Source organism: Betta splendens, chromosome 5, assembly GCF_900634795.4.
Source record: "Betta splendens chromosome 5, fBetSpl5.4, whole genome shotgun sequence".
Lineage (NCBI taxonomy): Eukaryota > Metazoa > Chordata > Actinopteri > Anabantiformes > Osphronemidae > Betta > Betta splendens.
The window spans coordinates 6,715,224-6,741,652 of record NC_040885.2 but is presented as its reverse complement, the minus strand read 5'-3'; the positions used below and the strand labels follow the sequence as shown (position 1 = coordinate 6,741,652).

The following is a 26,429-nucleotide window of genomic DNA, read 5'->3' as shown; positions in this document are numbered from 1 at the left end:
GAGTTCCAACCAATCAACCAATGGTAGACTGTAGATTGTAGACGTTGAAGCACGATTGGTTACGGCCTTGGTAGAGCGTCGACGAATCGGTCAGCATAACTGTCTACAGTAGACTGTAGAGTTTGCACTACCATAGAAACAAGTGCTTGCGAAGAAAGAAATCACACATTTTTTTGTAATTAATGTAACTGTTTATTTGGCATTAATTTAACATCTTGAACATTTTCATAAACATTATAAATCTATGCAATTTTACTTAAATATAAAGGTAAAGTTTTAATATAAATATTAAAACTATTTACAACATGTACAATAGAGCTACTCTCTGTGCACAATTGCTTAAACTTGACCATTTGCATAAACATCAAAAATCTACAATACTGCTTTATAATAAAATATTACAACTATTCACGACATGTACAGTGGAGCTGCTCTGTGGACAAGCTCAATGCTTGAGAGCGTCTACAGCAGATACAAATTCCTTGTAGATGGAATATATTCTGTTTTCCAGTCCCTTTGAGGAAGACATGCTCTTTACAGGGCAAAATGTCCTTTTTTTGTATTTAGAGTGTCCTTGAGTGGGTTTGCCACAGAGTGCACAAGCTGGCAAGTTTCTCACCTTGGTTTCCAGGGCTGAAGGTTGGTCATCACGTTTCCGCTTGTAGTAGGTAGATCTTACCCAGGACGGAGGGGTACTGCTGCTGGGCATTGTACAGGGGGTTACAGTTTGTGAAGAGAGGTCTGCTGTGGGTGAAGACACAGTGGTCAAAGGCCTGGTGACTGTGGATGTGACAGGGGTTTTGATCGCCAGCCGTGGGACTAGCAGGGGTGGTGGTGTGTGGCACTGAAAAGCTGCCATGTGGATGCCAGCTGTCTGTTTTATCACGGATGGTGGTGGTGGTGGTGGGTGACTCTGAGAGGCTGCCATGTGAATTTTTTTATTTTTGGCACAGAAATTCCTGCCTTGCTGAGGACCGGATCGTCTACTAAAATCCGGTGTTCAATCCGGTCATAGGCCTTCAGGATGGAAGCCTTTTCTGGGCTGGTTTGACACCCTCCAGGTGACCGCAGCCACAACAGTTTGACCAGTATGTACATTAGCCTGTTGTTATTAGCACTGATGTCTTGTTAAGCTGGTGCGTAGCGTTTGGCCATCTTTACCTTTTGAATCACTGCAGCATCAACAAGATCATCTCTCTTGGTGCAACAGTAGTGTTGCCCCAGTGTGTCCTGTACAGCTGGTTGAACCTTTGTGGCTGCGTGTCATGCTCCTCCACTGCATCCCAGGCCTCCAGGACCTTGGACCTCTGCTCAGTGTTAAGTGACAGCTTATCCTCTGTTAAGCCGATCTCCACTAGCACAGAGCAGAATTTCTCCAGCTTGTCAAAGCCCGGAAGAGACTTGGACTGCAGGTGTCTTCCTGAATTAAATGATACAGTAAATCTACATTTCAGAAAAGCAGCACTCTTAAATGTTTGCGTTGGCTTGTTTTGCTCTCGTTTTGTTTATTTAATTAGTTCTTATAGTTTTTAAATGCAACTTACAAAGGCTGGTGAGTGGACAGTAGAGGTGTCGTGGCTGGTCATATTGATGTGGGGCAGGCCAGCATCCAGCACATCAGTCTGGGCCTCTGGGTCACTGATAGGCCTCATCAGCCTCTTCTGTAACTTGGTGACCCGGCTGAACCACTTCCTCCTTTGGACCAGGTCCATCATGGACCATGTCCTGCAGGGAAAATGGCCGTGGTCCTCCTGTGGTACAGGTACTCCAACCCAAGCAGCTCGTTAGACGCCACATTAACCGGGGCCCGATAATTCCCCTCCTCGGTCGTTCCAAACAGCTGCTCATAGCGTCTGTTGAGACGATCAATCAGCGGCGCTGAATACGTCCGGTGCCTCCGTCCTTTGCCCCCAAACACAGCATCTGAGCTCCTGTCAGCGTTCCACCGTGCAATGCCATTTATCAGGTAAACCTGATGATAAGGCCGTGCAGCACAGTGGGGACCTACACATAGAAACAAATGCATTACAACAATCCCTGGCCCGTGTCTAACAGACACTATTTCTAGGTTTCTACCTGTAATCATATTAGGCAACATCTTGTGGAATCCCTCCAGGCTATTGCTTCCACGCAGGCATTTGTAGTACGGCACATCCACTTTGTTGATGGTCGTAATACGCGCCACCCTGTACATGATCATGTCTGGTGGATCCTGGATGCACTCCAAGTGTCGCTGCTGGCTTGCCCACATGTCATCAATGGCCTCTTTACAAACATACACATTTGTATCATCTGAGCCTTTTGTCCTCCTGTAAACCTACGACATTAAGTTTGTACTAACCTGGTGTTTTGAAAAGGCTCACCTTGCTTTTATTCAGCCCAGCCGGACCCTTTAACTCTTCAATCGCCATGTGGATGAGCCGGAATGTTTCCTGCGCCCCGAGCGTGATCCTCCGCACATGGTGTTTTAGGTGGTCCCTAAAAATGTGGTCTCGGACAATGTCTTCATCAGACAGAGTCGTCACCCTGTCGTGCTTGGCCCTGACAGCCAGCGCAGACTTAAAGGCAGCGTACTTAGAGTGACTGTCTGTTCGAATGGCTGCGTCAAATCGGTGAAACCTGTGGAAAATGTCTAAACGCACAACCATCCCCCTTTTCACCCAACGCTCAGACAGAGTCTCAACAGCTGTTGGACCTTGTGCACGACAACACCCATGGTCCACATACAAAATTTTGGGGACCGGTTGATTAACCAGTCGGAACCTTTGTATGACTCCACTGCACATTGGCGCCAGCTTCTCTGTGGACTCCTCACAGGTCAACACAAAGGTCAATTTTTGGGAGAATTCATTGACAATACTGGTGAATACTGGCCCTCTCCAGACAGCTTCTTCACCACCTGGAGCATACAGAGAATTTGGTAAGATCAAGTGATTTATTTTACGGAGAGAAACATTTGTTAATAACAGTATAACAAGGTGTTGTATTCCACTAATGTTTGTTATGGGGATTTACATACTTTCTTGGTGGAATCCATTTTTAACACTGTGCCAAAAGAGGAAAGGATCTGGTTCCGGTAGTCCTGGACATTATTGGCCTCAGCCAGAAGAAAGGCGTGGCGCAAAAGTGGCGCAGAAGGCAGCTCTCTTGGAGGAGGTGGAGCCTGGAACTTGTGCCTCAATGCAGAAACAATCCCTCCGGGTTCTGCCACAGTCATGAGCAGCGTGGTGTCATGACGATTTTTCTGTATCTGCCGCCACACTTTGATCATGGTGTTCCCTTCAGTCCTGTGACGCAGAAGACGCACAACGTTTTTGTCCACGCCACGTCTGTAAGCAGAGCCAGTTGAGTCAGCTGAACTACTGCTGTTTGGTTAAATTCACACTGCGCATTCAGTTTACTCACTTGCTAGTGACAACACCAGGAAACATGGCTTGATGGGCTTCGCTCAGCTGTGCCAGAATAGCAGCATCCCATGCAAGCCACCGTCCGACCGTAATGCCCTCATGGTTCCTGCCTGCCTTGGTACACCGGCCACAGCACAAAACCTCAGTCAGCATTGTGTACCAGCTGGACACGTCGCAGATGTGACGAGGCTGTAAACAAAACAAGCAGATCAAATAAGGGCATAAAATCACATCAACTGCTCCTTTTCCTGAGCTCAGACAGACGCTAGTTACACAGCACTCTATTTGAGTAAATAAATGAAGTACAAGATCACCAATAAGGTAAACATTTGAGACAACATAAGTCAGACCCGGTGGTGATAGCCAGACTTGTAGAGGTGCACATCATTTCCTGCCCCCACACACTTGTCACCACGTGGACACTTCAGCCAGCACCTCCAAACCCCAACTGGATGCCACACAAACACACGGCTTCGGAAAAAAAGCTGTGGGCCTGGCAGAACCCCTCCGGCATAGGCCGGAGGTTCTGGAGGGTAGAACCACATGCGGTCAGATGCCATCACCCGTCTCCTCTTGAGCACACCAGTGTTGTCTTTGTACACATGAACAGCGGTGAACATTCCTCTTGTGGTGTCTTCCTTAAGCCAGTGAATGTCAGCAGATGGGATGCCATCAGGTTTCTCCCACAGGTGCGCCCAACCGTCTAACTCCACCTGCAAAAAAAATGGTGCATACAAGAGCACGTCTGGTGATTCTTGTCTACAGAATGACATTAAAACGTAGGATTCTCATTCATGCTGCTTGCATTTAAATCCAAGTATAACTTACGGGTAAGTCACTTAGAGGTGTCTGCAAAGGAGGAACATAACCCAGCCTCTGTGGGCTGAACAGTAGACTCTGGCTCATCCAGCCAGGCAGCAGACGTGTTCTGTGAGGCTGAGTGACGCTTCTCATCCGGGGGGGCATGTTTGGATGTCTTTGAAGGCGAATTCAAGGGCAGGGGATCCTGGGACTTTATTCTATCTAAAAAGTAATAAAACAAAAGTACTGTAAGTGTAATAAGGTGTAATAAAAATGTTCTACTATGAAACAAATCATTGAACAACCATTAACTCTCTGCATGTCACTTACCTTCCACGGCCTGGGATGCAGCTGCCAGTTCATCATCATCATCATCCTCTGGCCATGAAGAGGGCCTGAAACTGGAGGTCCTTGTCTTCAGCTGCCATACACCCAACAGTATTTAACTTTACTGATGGACCATATGTGATTTGAACTGAAACATCAGTAATCTGATTAACATTCTTTATGTCACACTTACATCCTCCTTGTCATTAATCTATCTCCTGAACCTCTCCATCTGCATACTTGTGCGTCAGTGGTGTGTTCAACCACCTCCTCACAGAACTGTTTGCCTTCTTTATCATGTCCCTCTGTTCATTGCTAAATTTCTCTGGACTGTCCTTTTGAACGCTATATTGTTGGTAGAGTTCCCACATCTCCTGAAACGTGTGGCCCTCAAACCCTCTCTGACCGTAGATACACCTGTCCACATTCGCCTCAAGGACAATGGAGACCTGTGGGAAGCTCTCTGCATACTCTGTCAGATAGTCTTTAAGCCACTAGTTGGCTATCTCTGCCTTTCTATGGGGCTTTGACATCTCTGTTCTGTGCTTGTCAACTATGCTGCAATCCCAAAGGTACATGAATTTAGTTGGGTCATTATTCTCACTGAAGTTCCTAAAGGAACAATGAACCTGAATGAACCCCAAAACGCTGATGAACGTCAAAGGCTTGTAACATGCTGCCCCTGTAGTTTTTCACCTACAAAAGTGATAAATGTAACACACTTACTACTTCATACAGCCTACGTGGTTCTCCACAAGCCAGTGGAAAGGTGCGTGTCCATACTGGCCGAACAGCAACACCAGCCGTCCCAGACACTGCTGTCGTGACAGTGCAGGGACTCCCTCTGCTTGGAGGATTGTCTCTGCATGGTCCAGTGCAGTGAGTGGGTTCAGCAGTTCCAGGGGAGGTTTTGGGAAGACCTTTTTCTTCTCCCGGTAAAGACATGCCTCTTTCGACAGCAGCACAGCCTGCTGACGATGTGCAGGGGCACCTGGGTTCACAATGCGGATTGTTGCCATCTTTACCTGTGGCCTATTAACAAGTAGAATATGAATGCACTGACAGAAGTAGAGAACAGAATATGGAGGCATCTGCACCCACAGAACAGTGTTAACTACTGAGATGAGTGGGACATGTAGTACAAAGCAAAAACTGTCTGTTACAGCATCGTTACAGATCCAAAAATAAAGTAGTTTAAAGTATTTGTTTCTTTAAATTGTTTAATGACTAATTACATTATTCATATTCAAACTATTTCATAAGCTTTGGTGTTTAGTTCTTTTTTAGTAGGAGCTCATTTTAGACAGTATTTCTACATGAACTGGATAAATGACTTGCTGAAGTACATACAAATAGTTTTCACTCTTTTCATTTTAAGCTAAGCTTAAGTTAACGTTACAAAATATGTTCTTTATCAGGAAACAAACTCGGACCTACGAATAGAGTCGAGAAAGTAACGGTACATGAACTCATATTCATCTTCGTCCTCGTAGCTGTCGCGGAAAACAACACTTGTTACTTACCACAAACAGAGGTTTTGTATGTCCGGTCACCGTGTGTGCGCATTTAATGACCACTGAAAAGAATAGGACTGTATTTAAGCAACGTACAGGAATAAAATCTGGTCTCCGGCAAAAAAATGTCAGCGTCTGTCCAGCGTGTGTTTACCTTTGGAAAAGAGCGAGCGCTGTGATTGGTTGTTGGGGGTCCGCATGTAGACTCAGCCCCGACAAATCGGACAGCGTAACTGTCTACGGTGACCTGTAGACCGTAGACATTGAAGCGCGATTGGTTCCGGCCATCGTAGACACCAGACCAATCACGCGGCGTAACAGTCTACAGTCCACACTGTAGACTGTAGACTACCGTAGAAACAGGTTCTGGCGAATTCCCTGTAATGGAAAAATTTTGCCTTGTGCTGTTTCTTATCCAACACACTCGTCATGTGCTGGTTAGGTGCAATACTGAACATTCTTACACAAACAAATAATCTCTTGTGCCCTGACGTACATCAAGTCTAAACATCTGATGCTCCATTTGACTGACTAATAATTTCTGATATATGTTTGTCTCTTACACCCGGACTCTGGCTCCATCCTATCTGACTCCCCACCAGACCCAAGGCTGTTAAAGCAAATGCATATTGTCTTGGAAGCTCGGTGTTCCTTCCTTTGGATAACAAGACATGACGATGCAGAAGTGAGAAAGCAAACATTCTCACTCACAGCGAGATAAGGTGGCGCAAACAATTCCATTGCTGCAGAGAGACATTCCACCAGAACCAGAGAAAGGGGTTAAAAGGCAGAAGCAACTTGAGGATCGTGGGCTCTTTGCATCACACCTTCGTGGTGTGTGCACTGATCTCCCCAGCTGGTTTTTGGTTTGTTGATGTGCACGATCAACATCCATGCTTTTTATTTGCTTTCCCCATTATTTTTATTTTCTTTATTATTTCAATAAATCGCACAAAAGGACAACTCTCTCTCATCTACTTCTTTATGGAAAATTTCCACCACATTCCCCAAATGTGGGAATCTCGACTGCATAATTTCTGGTAGTGGGGGACAGCGTTCGCGCTCTCCCCTGATCAACTGTTGAAAAAGAATCACATGAGCTGTACCTGTTTGCAATTATTAAATTTGGATGTAGTACTGTGCTGCAGTTTTATCTTTAAACTTATTAATCGAGTAATCAAGCAGAATCTCGAGCGCATTCCAAATCACGTGACCAATAAGAGTGAGAGGTCTCCTCCAAAGCTGGAGAGGTAATGAGAAGGTGATTAAAATAAAACAAAATTACAGGTTTGGAGGCAAGATTGTTAAACTTAGAGTCTCGACTTTGCACCTTAGAAAACAGGCCAGCTAGCCAGTGCGGAGCCTCCTAGCTTAACTGCTAGCAGTTTCTTGGCCGGCCCCAGGCAGCTGGGTCATGAGTGGGTGTGGCGGAAATTTCCCATAAAGAGGCAGATGAGAGAGTTGTCTTTTGTGTGACCTATTATAAAAATAAAGGAAAGTAAAAACAATGGGGAAAGTAAATCAAAAACATGGATGTTGATCGTGCACATCATCAAACCAAAAACCAGCTGGGGAGATCAGTGCACACACAACAAAGGTGTGATGCAAAGAGCTCACAATCCTCAAGTACTTCTTCTTTTAACCCCTCTGTCTGACTAGGGTGGAATGTCTGTCTAACCCAATAAAATTACATGCACCATCTCCTCCCTGTCGCCGTGTGTGTGAAGATGTTTACATTCTCACACCTGCATTGCTTACGTCTAGAGGAAGGAGCACTAAGTCTCAACAGACAGAGAGACACAACTCCCTGGCCTTGGGTTTGGGGGCTAGAGTTGAGAGTCTATCAGGCAGAGACAACCATTGAACAATCTAAGATATTTATTGCAGAACATAAGTCATAAATCATATAATAACTGCATAGAATAAGGAAGAAACTATTTTTCCCATAACAGTGGGTTACGGCTCGTAAGAAACGTAGCTTTAGACAGGCACCCACGGTTCACCACCAACCGCTTCACATTTCAAACTGACTTTCCCCACTCAGCGACACACTCGCTGAGAAACCCACTCTGATCATTAGTGACTCCATAGTCCAAAACGTGAAGTTAGAGAATCCAGCGATCATAGTTAAGTGTTTGCCTGGGGCCAGAGCGAGCGACATTGAGTCTTATCTTAAGCTCCTGTTTAAGCGTAAATACACTAAGATCATAATACACGCAGGAGCTAATGACGCCCAGTAAAGCCAATCGGAAGTCCCTAAAACTAACATTGAGTCGATGTGTTTGTTCGCCAAAACAATGTCGGACACCTTAGTATTCTCTGGACCCCTCCCCAATGTAACCAGCGATGACATGTATAGCCGGCTGTCATTGCTCCACCGCTTATTTGTCTAGGTGGTGTCCTGCAAACGATGTGGTCTTTGTGGCTAATTGGAGCAGTTTTGGGGGAAAACTTGGCACAGGACAAGATAACTAGAAAGGCAGTGGCGTTCCAACAAAGTAAATGTAAGCTGTATTGCATGGATGAACAGTCTAATAATATATAAAAGAGCATTTCGTACTGCTAGAAAAACACATTATTCCTTCTTAATTGAGGAAAACAAAGACAAACCCAGGTTTCTTATCAGAACTAGCACACTTTAAATTTAACAAGTCCTCGGTCTTACCTAGACAACTTCTTCCCCATAACTCATATAGTGTTAACCTCAATAATTAACTCTTCCAAGTTGTTCACATGCCTTTTAGACCCAATCCCAACCAGATTACTTAAACAAGTTTTGGCCTTAATCAGCTTGTCCATATTAAATCAAACCAACCAATCTTTACTAATAGGCTATGTACCACAGGCTTTTAAGGTGGCTGTGGTCAAACCTCTATTGAAAAAAACTACTCTGGACCCTGGAGAACTAGCCAACTATAGGCCAAATTTACCATTTATCTCTAAGATTCTTGAAAAAATTGTAGCTAAACAATTAGCTGACCACCTGTATGAAGATTTTCAGTCAGGATTTAGAAAATATCATAGCACAGAAACAGCTCTTGTTAGAGTCACTAATGATCTTCTCTTAGCTTCAGACAATGGTCAGGTCTCTGTCCTTGACCTGTTAGATCTTAGTACTGCATTTGATACAATTGATCACAGCATTCTATTACAGAGATTAGAACATAGCATGGGGATTAAAGGAACAGCACTGGGGTGGTTTAAATCCTATTCGTTGAACCAATTCCAGTTTGTTCATGTTAATGACAAATGCTCCACATGCACAAGGATTAGCTATGGTGTACCGCAGGGTTCTGTGCTTGGTCCAATTCTGTTCAGCCTATACGTGTCTCCTCTAGGTGAGATTATTAGGACGCATTCTATAAATTTTTATTGTTATCCAGATGATACTTGGCTATATCTGTCCTTGGAGCCAAAAGAAGGACCTCTTACGAAGATCTTAAACCTTACCTTGTAAAGTGCTTTGAGATAACTTTGTTGTGATTTGGCACTATATAAATGAAATTGAATAGTTGTGGAGATCTGGGTCATTTGTACAGAGACTGCCCTAGCCGGAAAAAGACTTTTGCTGAGGTGGCAAAGCAGGTCACTAGGGTGGAAATGAGCTTTGTGGAGGAGCAGCGTGATCGTGATTCAGCTTCAGGTGAAATTATACAGGTGGGAGCTGGTGAAGGACAGAAGATCACAGAGGAGAACGTGATGACAGGTTGTGGTTTGGATGATGACGGGGCCATTCAACAGTTTACATTGGTGGAGTGTGGGGGTAGTGGACTCATCAGGGATGGGTATTTTATTTGACAGCGAAATGCGGGTGGAGCGCTTTTATGAATCCTATTGGACAATAGCGTGTCACATGACCCAGTGGCGCCCTACTAACCAGGACTTTAAACGTTTAAACAGCAAACCTTTCCTCCATTATATCCAGTGTTTAGTCCAACTGGGTCACACTGTTAAACTCTGATATACTGGTCAACTGAACGTAGACGTTTGCACCGTCACTGAGACTGACTGTTGGGAGAATAGGTACTTCAGCTTCTACGTCATGGCGGTATCGCTTCTCGGCCTTTTGGCTAAGATCAAGTGTAGTATCTGTTCTTATCAGTTTAATATCAGATGCGTCCCCTACACCGGGGGGGGGGACTTTACAGTGTTTTGTCATGGCGTCCGGACAAGCTTTCCCTCGTGTTGGTCTGCGTCATACTTTACGTTTTCAGTGGAAAGAAGTAAGTGGAGAAGTGATGCCAAGGGATGTTTTTTGTAAGAAGATCATCAAGGAGCTGCTGTCTCTTAAAGTCGTCGACGTTTATTGTCTTCAGTGGCATCCACAGGCAAGAGCATATGATCTAACTTTGGCTTCAGCTGCAGTTCATCAAACTGTCGCTGATAGCTGCAGGCGATTAGCTAATACAGGGCAGCTGGGTTTTTTTGATGTGATCAGTTTGGATAGACCAAATTTCAGGGTTATTACCATTCATATGTTTAACCCTTTTGTTACTGACTTGGCAATAAAGGATTTTTTGGGTCGTTTTGCTGACGTTGTGTCGTCAGCAAGATATGTAAAAGACTCTTGTGGATTTTGGACTGGGCGCAGACAGTTTCAAGTCCTGCTACATGAGGATAGAGAAGGACACGATGGATTCAGGCATCCACCTGCTTATTTCCAACTGGGGGCAGATAGGGGTTATCTCTATTATGCTCGCCAGCCACTTTTTTGCAGGAAATGCCGGCGTCATGGCCATGTGGAGGCCGAGTGTACCAGGGTGACATGTCGTTACTGTGAGAGGGATGGCCATGTCATGGAGGCATGCCCTTTTGGGAAAATCTGCAATGCATGTGGGGAACCTGGCCATCTTTATAGGAACTGTCCAAAGAAGCAACGTTCTTTTGCTGATGTAGTAGGGGGAGATCTTTCCAGAACGACTGGAGACTGCAATGTGCAGCAGGACCGTGAGGAGGTGGGCGAGAGTGAAATAAATCTGTTGGCGATTTCAGCAGGAGAGAGGTCGGTGGACGATGCGGCTTCTGGTGTGACTGGGGTTGGGGCGGTGCCCTCAGATGCAACGCCGAGGGTGGCTGTGGATGTCACCGTGCAGGCGACTACCCGAAAAGGACGCAGAGGACCGGATACTACTGCACAGGAGCAGTGTGGCATGGAGAGTGAGCAGCAAGTAGTCAAGAAGGCCAAAGGTTCGGGAGTGCCGGAGGTAGCTGGACCACAGGTTGACGACACTTCGGAGGTGCCCAACACAAAAGAAGGAAGTGGTATGGTTGTCGAAACTGCAACTGAGACAAACTTTTCTGCTGTGGAGTCCTTTGGTTTGGATTTTGTTTTCTCCCCAGCCATGTTGACACTCTCTTCTCCGCATGGAGTGGGGAAAGAGGAGACAGAGGAGAGACGTGGATCTGCAGGGAGCACAACATGTTCTTGGGCAGAGCAGATGGACGACATGGATGTGTATGGGGCTCAAGGGTCCTCGGAGCTTGGGACTTGATGATGTGCTGTGCAGGTTTTTTGTGTTCGTTGTGGATGACAACAGGGCATGTTTTTGCGCGTTGGAACTTTTAATGTCAGGGGGCTCCGTGATCCTCTGAAAAGGATTATGGTTTTCAATTTCATTAAAGACTTGGGGTTGTCTGTTGTTTTGATGCAGGAAGTACATTTGCGGGATGGTGAGGATGTGCTTAAGTTTAGTGAGGAATGGGGACAAGGGGGGGCGGTGTGGAGTATTGGTGGGGTGCATTCTTCGGGGGTGGGAGTATTGTTTGGGCGGGAGGTGCAGGTGGAACGGGATTTTGTGGTTGTGCAGGGGGGGGGCGGTAGGGGTGGATTTTCAGTTGAACGGGTTGGCTTTTAGAGCCATTGTAGTTTATGGTTCTCAGGTTAGGGGGGAAAGGAGGCAGATGGTGGAGGATTTGGTTCCGTTTTGCGCTACAAACCGTCATGTTATTGTGGGAGGGGACTGGAATGATGAGGTGGCGGGTAGGGGGGAGGGGTGTCAGGGGTGGGAGGGACCTCTCCGGGCTATGGGGTTGGTGGATGCCAGTCGGGAGGTGCAGCCACAGTTGCTAGGCCCCACCTGGAGGAATTCCAGAGGGGTCTGCAGGCGACTGGATTATGTGTTTTTTTCTAAATCTATTGTTTTGAATTCAGGCAGGGCTGTGTCAATTTTTTTTCTGATCATGATGGGTTGGTTTTTATGGGGACTGTGGAGGGACAAGGTTTTGGACCAGGTTATTGGAAGTTGAATTGTAGTGTTTTGGGAGAGGCTGCGTTTCGGGGTAGTTTTGAGACATTCCTGCAAAACCTAATTGGTCTGCGTCCACTATGTGGGGGGGCTGTTCAATGGTGGGAGGTGGCAAAGGAACGTATCAGGTCTTTTTATGTAAAGTACTGCGTGCGCCGTGCTAGGCAAAAGACAGCTAGGGTGAGACGCTGGCAAAAAGGGCTTGAAAGGGAACAGGCCCTGGCAAATGCCGGGGGTCTGGCCAATGAGTCAGTGTGCATGCGATTGAAGGGTCAGCTGCGCTCCTTTTATGAGAACAGGGCTCGGGATTTTGTTGCAAGCAGAAGGAGGAATTGTGCCGAGGAATGTACTGCACATTTCTTTAGCTCTGTAAGGGCAAGGCAGGCTAAACGGGTTTTTAAGGGGGTCAAAGACACGAGCGGTCGGGTGGTGACAGATAGTGGGGGAATGGTGGAGCTGGTGACGAAGCACTATCGGGAGGTTTTTGAGAAAAAAGTGGTGGGGGGTGAGCCGTGTAGTTTTTTAGACCTAGTAACTGGACGAGTCTCTTGCGAGCATGCGGCAGCGCTGGAGGCATCCCTCACACTACTGGAGCTGACTAAGGCTCTGGGTAGTTTGAGGAGAGGGCGTGTTCCGGGACTTGATGGTTTGCCTGTCGAATTTTATTTAGCTTTCTGGAGCCTGTTGGGGCCAGTCCTTTTGGAGGTCCTCACGGAAGGTCTGAGAAGCGGCACTTGGGGGCGATCAATGCAGCTTGGGGTAATTGTTTTGTTGTTTAAGAAAGGTGATGCTAGTGAATTGAACAATTGGAGGCCTTTGACAATGCTTGGTGTGGACTACAAAGTTCTGGCTAAAGTTTTTGCAGGGCGGCTTGGAACCATCCTTCCCAGTATTGTTCACGTAGACCAAACATGCGGGGTTGCAGGGAGGGCATCACGTCTTAACCTGCAGTTGATTCGTGATATCACGGCCTGGGCAGAGGATCGTGATATGCCTCTCATGGTGGTGGGTCTGGATCAGGCAAAGGCAAAGGCCTTTGATAGAGTGCATTGGGGTTTTTTGTTTAGTGTTTTGAGGGCGATGGGTTTCGGAAGAGGTTTTGTGGGATGGTTGGAGGCTTTGTATGAGGGTGTGCAGAGTGTTGTGATGGTGAACGGTCACATGGGCAGTGCAATTGCATTACAGTCGGGGGTTAGGCAAGGGTGCCCACTCTCACCTTTACTGTTTGTACTGTACATGGAGCCTCTGGCAGCCGCTATCCGAGCTGACTCTCGAGTGAGAGGGGCATTGATTCCAGGGGGTGGTGGGTTGCGAGTGAAGATTTCACAATACGCTGATGATGCCACGTTACTGCTCGACAAGGACGACTGCGCAATACGTGCATTGGAAGTATTTGAGGAGTTTGGTAGAGTTTCTGGTGCAAGGCTCAATATTGACAAGTGTGCAGTGAAGTTTTTTGGCAGGTGGAAGATGCGGCAGGATGCACCGGGGGACCTGCCAGTGTGTCATGGTCCATTAAAGATACTTGGAGTCTTGATACTGCTAACAGTGCATCAATGAATTCGCTTAGGCTTATGAGAAGGGTAAAAGCTAAGTTGGCATTGTGGAAGGGTCGAAGGTTGACTTTGACGGGGAAGGTTTTGGTGCTTAAGGTGGATGTACTCTCTTCAGTGCTCCATTTGGCATACGTGTTCCCCATGCCAGTGGTTGTGCGAAGAACGTTGTTGCGGGTGGTTTTTGATTTTGTTTGGGGGGGTGGGTATGAATGGGTTGCACGTGGGCGTATGATGTTGGGTGTGGAGATGGGTGGGAGAGACGTGCCAACTATACCGTTGAAGTTGGACACCATTTTTGTGGCTTCCTTGCTGCAAGACATGGTGTCTGAGGTTGGTCATCCTGCAAGCTCTGGTTTGCGTTATTTCTTTTCCTATTCGGCTAGGAACCTAATACCATGGTCTAATATCGGCCCAAGATCTGAACAGATGCCATGGCATTTTGCCTGGGCGGCGCGGTGGGTAAAGATCCATCCGGAGACTCTGCAGGGTGGGTTGTGGAAGCAGCATAGGTCCTTATACAGGGTGGTACAGGGAAAGAAGGGCTTGCCACCAGTAGTTGGGGTGTCTGAGGTGGATTGGGGCCGTGTACAGGCGACAGGGCTGGACAATGAACTGAGGGACTTGCATTGGGCTTGCCTGCATAGGTGTCTCCCGGTTAGGGAGAAAATGTACAGGCATGGGCTAGGTCGATCTCCGTGCTGCCCCAGGGAGGCATGTAATGCACCAGAAACGGTGCATCATGTTCTGTGGGACTAGGGTTTGCAAGAATGTTTTGGGATGGGGCACGGAGGCTGGTGAGAAAGGCTGAGCCAGATTTTGTGTTGTCTTGGGAAGTGGTGGAGAGGGGTGTGGGGGCATCAAGTGTTGAGGGCGAATGTACGGCATTATGGCTGGTGTTGAGTTTATATAAGCGAGGGCTCTGGTTAGCACGACAAGAATTAGTTAGGCATGGAAAACAATGTAGGGCTGAAGAGGTGAGGAGAAGAGTCGAATGGGAGATACAAGACAGGGTGAGTAGGGATGTGACAAAGCTGGGGTACCATGCTGCTAAAGAAAGATGGAAGGGAGGGTTTGGTTGGTTGTAGAGAGGACACGGTGGGAAAAGGGGTAAATGGCGGACTTGACTTTGAATTACTATTTTGTTTTTGTTTGTTGGTTTTTACTGTAACAATACAGTGTGATGTATTTGACTAGCTAATTGTTCTGATCTGTGGTTGCAGTCAAACGTTGAATGATATGTTGGGGAGGGTGGTGGAGAAGTACTTTTAGTTTTGATTCACTCTTTTTGGTTGTTTTGGTTTATATTTGGTTCAATTTGTTGTAATAATTTGGATGGTGTATACACTCTTGTGTAAAAGTAGTTAATTTTATAATTAAAAAAAACAAAATAAAAAAAAAATCTGTTCATATCAGTTTAATATCTCATGCGTCCCCTACCCGGGGAGGGGATTCATAGCGTCTCATCATGGCTGGACAGGCTTTTCTTTGTGTTGGCCTGTGTCACACTTTTCGTTTTCAGTGGAAGGAAGCAAGCAAGCAGAGAGATGATGCCAAAAGATGTTTTTGTAAGAAGAAAAGGAGCTGCTCTCTCTCGTCGACGTTTATTGCCTTTGGTGGCATCCACAGGCAAGAGGATATGATCTTACTTTGGCTTCAGCTGGGGTTCATCGCTAACACAGGGCAGCTGGGGTCGTTTGGTGTGATTAGTTTGGATAGACCAAATTTCAGGGTTGTTACCATTCATATGTTCAACCCTTTTGTGACTGACTTGGCAATAAAGGATTTTTTCTGTCGTTTTGCTGACGTTGTGTCATTGTTGCAAGATATGTAAAGGACACATGAGGATAGAGAAGGACGCGGCGAACTCAGGCATCCACCTGCTTTTTTCCAACTGGGGACAGATAGGGGTTATCTCTATTATGCTCACCAGCCACTTTTTTGCAGGAAATGCAGGCGTGATGTGGATGCCGAGTGTACCAGGGTGACATACCGTTACTGTGAAAGGGGTGGCCATGTCATGAAGGTATGCCCAGGCGTGGTTTAAGACATTAGACTCCTACATCTCACAGTTTTTGTGGAAAACCAAGCCACCACGAATTAGTTTAAAAACTCTTCAAAAATCCAGACGCTGCGGCGGCCTAGAACTACCTAACTTCCACCACTATTTTCTTGCCAATAGACTGAACCATGTCCACAAATGGATAAAACCCATGCCAGCAGACTCCTCCTGGATAGACATTGAACAAACATTTTGTGGAAATATTAAAGTTGCAGATCTGCCCTTTATCAGCACCAAAATCAAACATCATAGTTGTTACCAGAACATTAGCATAAAAGCATCTCTGCAAGCCTGGTGGGAGTTTCTTAAAATTAATGGGTCTTCGCTTACTCTTTGCCAAAACACACCTCTCTGGAACAATCCAGACATCATACAAAACAAAAAGGCAATACACTTTCCAACTTGGCATATCAAAGGGATAACACATCTGAAACATGTTTTCACAAGAGACAAGTTTACCTCTTTTGAAGAACTAGTGTCTCACTATGAAATCACTAGTGCCAATTTCTTAGAATACCAACAACTAAAGTCAATACTTAATGCAAAAAGTAAGAATACTGCCATCCACATGCAACCACCACCAGTAATAGAGCGATTTATTGATATATCAGGGAAAAAGACAGTATCCAAAATCTATATCTTAATTTCCAATGTAGACCAGACAGTGAACCTTCCGATCTCTAAATGGGAAGCTGATCTCAATATCACCACTAATTACACGTTCTGGAATAACATATGTTCTAATTTATTCAGAATGACAAAAAATACAAATTTACAACTAATACAATACAAAATTCTTCATAGAACTCACTATACAGGACAAAGGATGTTCCAAATGGGTCTCACAAACTCAAATATTTGCCCTCACTGTACAGATAACACAGCAGATAGATTCCTACATGCATTCTGGTCATGTTCACCTGTGCAGCAATTTTGGCAAAGAGTATGTGAACACCTGTCAACCCAGTTAAGCTGTCCAATCCCAGCAGCCCCTGCACTTTGTCTTCTAGGAGATCTAAGTGGGCTTGATCTAGAGACAAACTCATCACACACACTTCTTTCTGCCCTCTGTGTCGCAAAGAAAATCATCCTCATGAACTGGAAAACTAAAAAAAAATTAAGCATTACTCAATACCTGAACAGCTTGTTAGGTTATACCACCTTAGACACATTGTCTGCTTCATCAAATCAATGACCAAAACTATACTCTGATTGATTCCATTTCCAGGTAAGGATGCGTGGGGCTCGGGTGCTGCGTCATGTCTGGCACAGTGGAGGGGGGGTGACTAGTGGTTGGTGGTGCCTGCCTGCCTAAGGAACCGGGACAACGGGTTGGTGGACTCTGGGCTGGCCGCATGGGTCCCCTGCGGCGGGGGTGTGGTGGCTGCTGAGACCGGCGGCCCTGTGCCGGGGTGGGACCATTTTGAGGGTTGGCGTGTGCCTGTCTCCGGGGAGCCGGAGGCGGGCCTCCCTGCCGGTGTGCGGGGGCGGACCTGGGGGTGGAGACCTGGGTGACCTGAGTCCGGGGGACTCCCTCTGGGGGTGCCTGCCTGTGCCCGGAGGGGTGTCTCTCCCCTGGGGCGCTGCCTGCCCTAGCGGTCCGACGCCCTCTGGTAACTGATCGGGCCTGTTGCAGGGGGGGTTGGCGGACTACTCAGGCTAGAACCTTCATTGGGCCCTGGGCGGAGGCTGGCCCTCAATGCACAACCGCAGAGTATGTGTGTGGGTTTGAGTGTCACACTACACGGGGCGAGCATGGGCATACTTGAGCGAGAGAATGGGTAAGTGTGAAAGAAGGGTGAGGATGGCTCTGGCTGTGCTGCGTGTGGCGCCTGGGCAGTAGTACTGCGGTCCCTGGGTCTCGGCTGTCCCTTCCTGGCTGGGGGTTGTGGGGGGTGGTGGGATAGGTAGCAGAGCCAGTCGGGAACCTGGCTCTGCGGACCCTGGTGCTCTGCTTCCCAACTACATTTCTCCGCATTCATCCACTTAGGTCTGCAAGGGGCGTCCTGCTGATGGAGGGACCGGGGCTACTGGGAAGTGGTTCCGTCCTTTCCAAGTGGGATGCTCTGCAGTTTTAATTGCATTAGTCATACACACTTGTCCAGGAATCTGGGGGCTCCTTCCGGGGGGGCCAGTAGACGGAGCCTTCCCGTTGATGGCTCTGTCTGCTGGACCCCCCGGAGAATTGGGTATCTCCCAAAGTTCCTCATACTTAGCTACATATACATACATTTAGGGCCGGGGGTGGGCTCTTTCACTGCGGCCTGGGGCTGAGGCCAGTTGTGGCCTCGGCCACTGGCCCTGATGGAGAGATCACCACCCAGTTTTAACTGCAAAAAGACATTTAGGGCGAAGGGGGGCACTGTCCGGGGGACACACCGTCAGCCAGCGGTTGTGCTCCTGGAGGTGTCACCCACCTTCAGTGCACTTTAGTTCCACACACTCACGTCCAAGCTGGGTTGCAGGGTTCTGGGGTACCTTTTTCTACTGCCCTCTGCCTCCCCCGGGTTGGGGGGGTTGGTCGGGGCTCGGGAGGAGCTGCGGTCCCTGCCTGGGGCCACATGGACGGCAGGCCGGAGACCTCCCCTCCCCACGAATGTGATCAAACGAATGGTGTGGGTGCGAGAATGTATCTGAGAGTGCATTGGTTCACGTATGATTGACTAGTTTGTTGTGAGAGAGTCTATGGTGTGTGTGTGTGTGTGTTGATGTGATGATGTGTGTTGCACATGTGGGTGGGTGTATGCGTCTGTGTTTGTGTGAGTTGGTATGCGTGTGGTGCGGTTGAAGTGTGGGGGGGTCCGGTTTTTCGCCCGGGGTACGATGATCGTCTGCCTGGGTGGTCTCTTTTCTGCTGACCTCACCAATTGCTGGCCTTGAGCTGCAGGCCGCTGTGGCGCCAGGGGATGAGGTCGGACCGATGGGGTAGGCCCCGCTCCGCCCATGTGGGGGTGGTGGACTGGGGGCGGGCCCCACTCTGGGCGCGGGGGCATCTTCTGGCGGGCTCCCTACGGACCGTGGGTCCTCGGGCTCTACTCTTTCGGGCCGACCCTCCCGCCGGGGGGAGTGTTTGCCCCTGGTTCTCATGGGGCGGACAGCGTTGACCCCCGGTGGCCCACTCTGGCCTCGGGTGCTGTCTCTGTTGCTGCTGCAGCTCTGCCTGGGGGGCTCTGTGTGGGCAGCTTGGGTTGCAACACCTGCCCTCCTGGAACTGAAGGTGTGTGGGCTCCCTGGCTGCTGGGATTCCTTCCTCTGCTTGCTGGATGGGCGTAGTGGCGGAGCCCCTCACATCACCCTGGCTTCCACAAGTGGCATTGTTCATGCACCAACGTCTGCCTCACCCTTTGGGTGAATAATGTTAAGCTACAGCCTTACTAACCTTGTAGTGGGACACTTTCCAAATCCAACTGTAAGTATTACTGATACTTATCACTGCCAATATGAATAATGTGTGAATGTGGAATTTGTGGTGTTGTATGTCATGACCTTTATTAAGTAGTATGGGATATGTATAATAATGCACATATGTATGTATATTGTATGTATATGTTTGTATTAGTGTGTGCACATACCTTATTGGTATTGGTATTAATCTCCAAGGTAAACCACAGTACAAAAATTGTTTAGTTGTGAATGTGTTAGCCTAAGGTACATCCATGCTTCTTATTTATTTATTTTTATTTATTTTTTTGCTCCGATTGTTTACTTAACAGATTTGCTTGGTTTCAGCAGCTGGTTGCACCCCTTACCCCCCCCACACACAGCAACATCACACACATTTTGGATTAGCTAAATAAACCATTAAATAAACCATAAATCAGGAAGAGTATATATATTCTATATATACTCTTCTTGTTAAAGCAAAGCTGTCCATCACAATGTGGCATTCAGCGTAATATATGCTGCTTGCTAAACTGCTGGACAGAACAAAAAAAAAAAAAAAAAAAAAAAAAAATGAAGGTATGCCCTTTTGCGAAGATCTGCAATGCATGTGGGGACCTTAGGCATCTCTATAGAAACTGTCCAAAGAAGCAACGTTCTTTGCTGATGTAGTGGAGGGAGATCTTTCGAGGACGACTGGAGGCTTCAATGTGCAGCAAAACCCTGAGGAGGTGGTCGAGAGTGAAGTAAATCTGTTGGCGGTTTCTGCAGGAGAGAGGTGGGTGGACGATGTGACTTCTGGTGTGACTGGAGTCGGGGTGGTGCCCTCAGATGCAACACTAAGGATGGCTTTTGATGTCACCGTGCAGGCGACTATGCTCAAAGGGCGCAGAGGACCAGATTCTGCTGCACAGGAGCAGTGTGGCATGGAGAGTGAGCAGCAAGTAGTTAAGAAAGCCAAAGGTTCAGGAGTGATGGAGGTAGCTGGATCACAGGTTGACGACACTTCCGAGGCACCCAGCATAAAAGAAGGAAGTGGTATGGTTGTCAAAACTGTGACTGAGACAAACTTTTCTGCTGTGGAGTCCTTTGGTTTGGATTTTGCTTTCTTACAAGCTATGTTGACACTCTCTTTTCCGCATGGAGTGAAGAAAGAGGAGGCAGAGGAGAGACATGGATCTGCAGGGAGTACAACATGCTCATGGGCAGAGCAGATGGACGACATGGATGTGTATGGGGCCCAAGGGTCCTCTGAGCTCGGGAGTTGATGATGTGATTTGCAAGTGTTTTTTTGTGTTTTGTGGGGGACAGTAGAACATGTTTTTGTGTGTTGGAACTTTTAATTTCAGGGGGCTTCGTTATCCTCTGAAAGGTATCATGGTTTTCAGTTTCATTAAGGACTTGGGGTTGTCTGTTGTTTTGGTGCAGGAAGTACATTTGAGAGATGGTGAGGATGTGCTTAGGTTTAGTGAGGAATGGGGACAAGGGGGAGCGGAGTATAGTCTGGGTGCATTCTTTGGGGGTGGGAGTTTTGTTTGGGCGGGGGGTGCAGGTGGAACAGGATGTTTTGGTTGTACAGGGGAGCGTGGTAGGGGTGAATTTTCAGTTGAACAGGATGGCTTTTAGAGCCATTGTAGTTTACGGTTCTCAGGTTAGGGGGAAAGGGGGCAGATGGTGGAGTATCTGGTCCCTTTTAGTTTTACAAACTGTCATGTTATTGTGGGAGGGGACTGGAATGATGAGGTGGTGGTGGGCAGGGGGGAGGGGTGTCAGGGGTGGGAGAGACCTCTCCGAGCTTTGGGGTTGGTGGATGGCAGTCGGGAGGTGCAGCCACAGTTGCTGGTCCCAACCTGGAGGAACTCCAGAGGGGTCTGCAGACGACTGAATTGTTTTTTTTTTCCCCAAGTCTGTTGTTTTGAATTCAGGCAGGGCTGTGTTAAAAAAAAATTTCTGATCATGATGGGTTCCTTCCTGCAAGATCGAATTGGTCTGTGTCCATTATGGGGGGGCCTGTTGAATGGTGGAAGGTGGTGAAGGAACGTATCAGGTCCTTTTTGTGTAAAGTATTGTGTGCACCGTGCTAGGCAAAAGGCAGCTAGAGTGAGACACTGGCAAAAGGGGCTTGAAAGGGAACAGGCCCCAGCAAATACCTGGGGTCTGGCCAATGAATCAGTGTGCATGCGATTTAAGGGTCAGCTGCGCTCCTTTTATGAGCGCAGGGCTTGGGATTTTGTTGCATGCAGAAAGTGTGTACTGCACATTTCTTTATCTCTGTGTGGGCAAGGCGGGCTAAACAGGTTTTTAAGGGAGTCAAAGACATGAGTGGTCGGGTGATAGAAGATAGTGGGGGTATGGTGGAGGTGGTGACGGAGCACTATTGGGATTTTTTTTTGAGGAAAAAGCGATGGGCGGTGAGCCGCATAGTTTTTTAGACCTAATAGCTGGACGGGTCTCTTGTGAGCATGTGGCATCGTTGGAGGCACCCCTCTTCTTCTTCCACTTCTGGAGCTGACTAAGGCACTAGGTGGTTTGAGGAGGGGTGCTGGGAGGGCAGCATGACTTAACCTGCAGTTGATTCGTGATGTCACTGCCTGGGCAGAGGATCGTGATTTGCCTTTCATGGTAGTGGGTCTGGACCAGGCTTTTGATAGGGTGCATTGGGGTTTTTTGTTTAAATTTTGAGGGCGATGGGTTTTGAGAGTGTGGTGGTTGGATTGTTGGAGGCTTTGTATGAGGGTGTATGTTGTGATGGTGAATGGCCATATTGGCAGTGCATTTGCATTACGGTCGGGGGTTAGGCAGGGGTGCCCACTCTCACCTATACTGTTTGTATTGTACATGGAGCCTCTCATCCAAGCTGACTCTCAGGTGAGAGGGGCATTGATTCCAGGGGGTGGTGGGTTGCGAGTGGAGATTTTGCAATATGCAGATGATGCTACGTTACAGCTTGACAAGGATGACTGCGCAATACGTGCATTGGAAGTATTTAAGGAGTTTGGTAGAGTTTCCAGTGCAAGGCTTAATAATGACAAGTGTGCAGTGAAGATTTTTGGCAGGTGGAAGATGTGGCAGGATGCACCGGGGGACCTGCCAGTGTGTCATGGTCTGTTAAAGATACTTGGAGTCCTGTTTGATACTGCTAACAGTGCGTCAGTGAATTAGCTTAGGCCTTTGCGAAGGGCAAAATCTAAGTTGGCATTGTGGAAAGGTAGGAGGTTTACATTGACGAGGAAGGGTTTGGTGCTTAAGGTGCATGTACCCTCTTCAGTGCTCCATTTGGCATATGTGTTCCCCATGCCAGTGGTCGTACAAAGGACTTGCGGGTGGTTTTTGATTTTGTTAGGGGGGGTGGGCATGAATGGGTTGCACATGGGCGCATGATTTTGGGTGTGGAGATGGGTGGGAGAGGTGTGCCAAACATACCGGTGAAGACACCATTTTTGTGGCCTCCTTGCTGCAGGACATGGTGTCTGCAGTAGGTCATCCTGCCAGCTCTGGTTTGTGTTATTTCTTTTCCTATTTGGCTAGGAACCTAATACCATGGTCTAATATCGGCCCGAGGTCTGAGCAGATGCCGTGGCATTTTCCAAGGGCGGCGCGGTGGGTGATCCATCCGGAGACTTTGCAGGGTGGAATGTGGAAGCAGCATAGGTCTTTATACAGGGTTGTACAGGGGAAGGCAGGCTTGCCACCAGTAGTCGGGGTGTCTGAGTTGGATTTGGGCTGTGTACAGGCGACGGGGATGGATAATGGGCTGAGGGACTTGCATTGGGCTTGCTTGCAAAGTTGTCTCCCGATTAGGGAGAAAATGTACCAGCATAGGCTTAGTCGGTCTCCGTGCTGCCCCAGGGAGGCATGTTATGCACCAGAAACTGTGCATCGTGTTCTGTGGGACTGTGGGTTTGCAAGAACGATTTAGGATGAGGCACAAAGGCTGGTGCGGATGGCTGAGACGGGTTTTGTGTTGTCTTGGGAAGTGGTGGAGAGGGGTGTGAGGGCATCATGTGTTGAGGGTGATTGTACGGCATTATGGCTGTTGTTGAGTTTATATAAGCGGGGGCTCTGGTTAGCACGACATGATTTAGTTAGGCATGGAAAACAATGTAGGGCTGAAGTGGTGAGGAGAAGGGTCGAATGGGAGATACAAGACAGGATGAGTGGGGATGTGACAAAGCTAGGGTGTTGCCAAAGACAGATGAAAGGGAGGGTTTGGGTGGTTGTAGAAATGACATGGTGGGAAAGGGGGTAAACGGCGGACTTAACTTTGAATTAATGTTTTTTTTATTGTAAAAATACAGTGTGATCTATTTGACTTGCTAGTTGTTCAGATCTTTGGTTGCAGTCACATGTGGAATCATATGTTGGAGGGTGGTGGAAAAGTACTTTTTGTTTTTAATTTCCTGTTTTTGGTTGTTTACTTTTATTTTGGTTCAATTTGTTGTAATATTTTGGCTTGTGGATACACTTTTGTGTAAAGATAGTTAATTTTATTAATCAAAAAAAATCTGTTCTTATCAGTTTAATATCTGATACGTCTCCTACCTGGGGACCATATATTAAATTGATTTTTGGAGCAGGGAGATGGAATAGGGGCTTGCTCCGTCCACTCCACGCATCGACCCGGTATTGCAGTACATCCGGGAATGGTGCATCCTCTCTACATGTATGACGGTAAACCATGCTGCTTTAACCTTAGCAGGTCAGTGGAATTATGTCTCGCATGTTTACTTTGTTAAGCTCGGATCTTTAAAATATTAAAACAGTTTGTTTGCATATGCTGGAGTGCAGCTAATGAGCATGTTTTAAATGTTCCACATTTGATGTTGTTTGTCTGGTGTTATTTATGTAGGCAGTAGAACTTTAAGCAGCACAATTTAACATTACATTTGAAGAATAGCTGTGCCAGTATCAGCCCAACAGCATTTCCTACACAACAATTAGCTTAAAGGGCCCATATCATGCAAAATCCACTTTTTAGACATTTTGGAGCGTCCCTATGACTCTATGGGTCACATATACACACACTGAGCACGGTAGAAATGCATTTCCTGCTTTTTTCACATTTTGAAAACGTAAATTTTCTCATCCAATGAAAACAGCCACGACCTACTCTGAGGCCGTGTCCCAGTTGTCGTCACACTGGTTGAAAGTTCTCCTTGCAAATCCTGAACCACCACCCCCACAATGATCCCGAACCAAAACTGGACTTCCGCCCATTTCCCCCCTCTCACTCACCGTGAACAGACCAGCACGGCCGCGCCCAAGTCCTCCCATAGAAATAGTTCGGTTCTTGGGTGTTCTAACCAACACCAAAGTCTATTCACTTTAACAAGGGATCAACAAGTGAGGATTTGTGGGTCACTTTTATTTTTAACGGACCGGTGCCAGAAACACTGCCTCAGCATTTATACGTATGTGCATTTCAAACGAGGGTGCGTACAATGCTGGATTTGTTTCACGGCTCCTGTTGGAAAAAAAGGACCTATTCCTAAAGTCCGTCATCCACTCACTGAAGTAAGTACATGCTTAAAATTTATAATGTTTTAAAATGTTAGTTTGTCCGTTTAAATGTAGTAACCTATGTGTGAGTCAAGTTACTAGCTAGCTATGCTAACGGCTACAGCCATTCGACCGAGCCTTTGTCCCCTTCAAATGTGCTCATGTGGGCTCCTGCAGCCACACACCTGTGTGGAGAAAAGCTAATGGCTATGGGCATCGAGCGGCTACGGGCAGGGAGCGGTGGGTCTAGCGTCTGTCCTTTTCTGTAATCACATACACCTGCGGGGAACAGCTGATCGTTATCGCCCTTCCAGCGGCGACAGACAGGAAGCGGTGGATCTAGCTCGCTGTAGTAAGTTTGTGCTTGATACTTGTGATATCTAAATATGTTAGTTGGGTCTGTTTAAAATGCAGTAACCCACATGTGAGACAAGCTAATCGCTAGCATCGCTAACGGCTACAGTGAGTCAACCGAGCCTTTGTCCCTTTCAAATGTGCTACTCTGAGTTGGTGCAACCACACACCTGTGTGGGGAACAGCTAATAGCGATGGGCCTTCGATCGGCGACAGGCAGGAAGCGGTGGATCGAGCTTTTGTCCTGTTGACGTGCTGCCGCTCCTGTTTTGTGTGTTGCGTTAGCCGTTAGCATGTCTTTAGGCCTTTGCACTTTAGAGCTACAGCTTGTCGATCGCTACAAAAAGAACCTGCAGATGAACGCGGTTATGTTTATTACCCCGTCCTGTATCACAGCCTAAATCAACTTGTGATTTGGGGTTATGTCATTGTTCTATCAAATTCTAACATGATTAGTTGGAATGATTACTGTGTTGTGTTTCAAGCTTAGTTGCTAATTAGTCACATCTCTACAATACCTGCTGCTTATCTGGTCAGTTACCTATAGCTTGTACCATAGCCATTATATTTGTAGGACCAAAACAATTTACAGTAAATGTAACAGTCTTTTCTATACTGTAGGAGGGCAAATCCCAGTTGCCCACATGCAAGGAGGCTGTCAAACAGAGAAATCACTGCAGACTGTTGGTACACAGACATCTGCTGCCCAGCTCAGGAGTGAAGGTATGTAAGTTTGTATGTACCAACAGTAAGATAGGTAATAGAAGATTTTAACTGGTATATACTGTTTAGATTTTATATTTGAATTGTAACAACTGTTTATCTGTTGTTTTAGCACAGACAGGCCTGTCCTCTTGTTTGGTTTAATTTTTTGTCTGGTATTGTGTGTTCTTACATTAGAGAAGGTTTTGACCTACATAATAATGAACATTTCACTAATCTACAATTCTGATTGCAGTACCTTTTGTTTTGATGAGGTGATGGTGAGGACAGCCACAGCTTCCATCTGGTAGAGGACTGCTTCCGCTCAGTCTTCCAAATAGTGATGAGAACAAGGATCACCACATCTCCCTGTTTACCCTACTTTCATGCATTTCGTCTGCAAGGCCCTGCAAAAGCTTCTCCTTCGTCCTCAAACCCCCAGACTTCTTAATTAACTCAGTAACCTATACATTGCACATTGGAGTGTGAAGGTAACAGTTTGTTCTAGCTTTGGAGTAGTGGTGCATTTTTTTGGTTTACAATAAAGTTGGCTTTAACTATTATGTATTTCACTGAACTCTGTT

At 47.0% G+C, this 26,429-nt stretch overlaps 1 protein-coding gene, 1 long non-coding RNA gene and 2 pseudogenes across 2 annotated transcripts; 3 read left to right on the top strand and 1 right to left on the bottom strand.

Annotated features, from left to right (window-relative positions):
* Positions 1 to 251: 251 nt before the first annotated feature.
* Positions 252 to 7,046, bottom strand: LOC114856362 (uncharacterized). The gene is made up of 12 exons (XM_055509264.1): positions 6,059 to 7,046; positions 5,262 to 5,567; positions 4,539 to 4,629; positions 4,236 to 4,430; positions 3,758 to 4,120; positions 3,406 to 3,596; positions 3,020 to 3,329; positions 2,364 to 2,899; positions 2,077 to 2,265; positions 1,545 to 2,004; positions 1,162 to 1,420; positions 252 to 744 (listed from the first exon to the last, which is right to left on the bottom strand). Exons 4-8 carry the CDS (start codon positions 4,371 to 4,373, stop codon positions 2,831 to 2,833), a joined length of 1,071 nt encoding a protein of 356 aa, XP_055365239.1. The 5' UTR covers positions 4,374 to 4,430; positions 4,539 to 4,629; positions 5,262 to 5,567; positions 6,059 to 7,046; the 3' UTR covers positions 252 to 744; positions 1,162 to 1,420; positions 1,545 to 2,004; positions 2,077 to 2,265; positions 2,364 to 2,830.
* Positions 7,047 to 10,099: 3,053 nt separating this feature from the next.
* LOC114856436 (U2 spliceosomal RNA) lies at positions 10,100 to 10,226 on the top strand (annotated as a pseudogene).
* Positions 10,227 to 23,767: 13,541 nt separating this feature from the next.
* On the top strand, positions 23,768 to 23,947 carry LOC114856428 (U2 spliceosomal RNA; annotated as a pseudogene).
* Positions 23,948 to 24,533: 586 nt separating this feature from the next.
* On the top strand, positions 24,534 to 26,408 carry LOC129604156 (uncharacterized). The gene is made up of 3 exons (XR_008694819.1): positions 24,534 to 24,804; positions 25,765 to 25,866; positions 26,102 to 26,408. It is a non-coding gene; the product is annotated as an uncharacterized LOC129604156 (long non-coding RNA).
* The last annotated feature ends 21 nt before the right edge of the window (positions 26,409 to 26,429 follow it).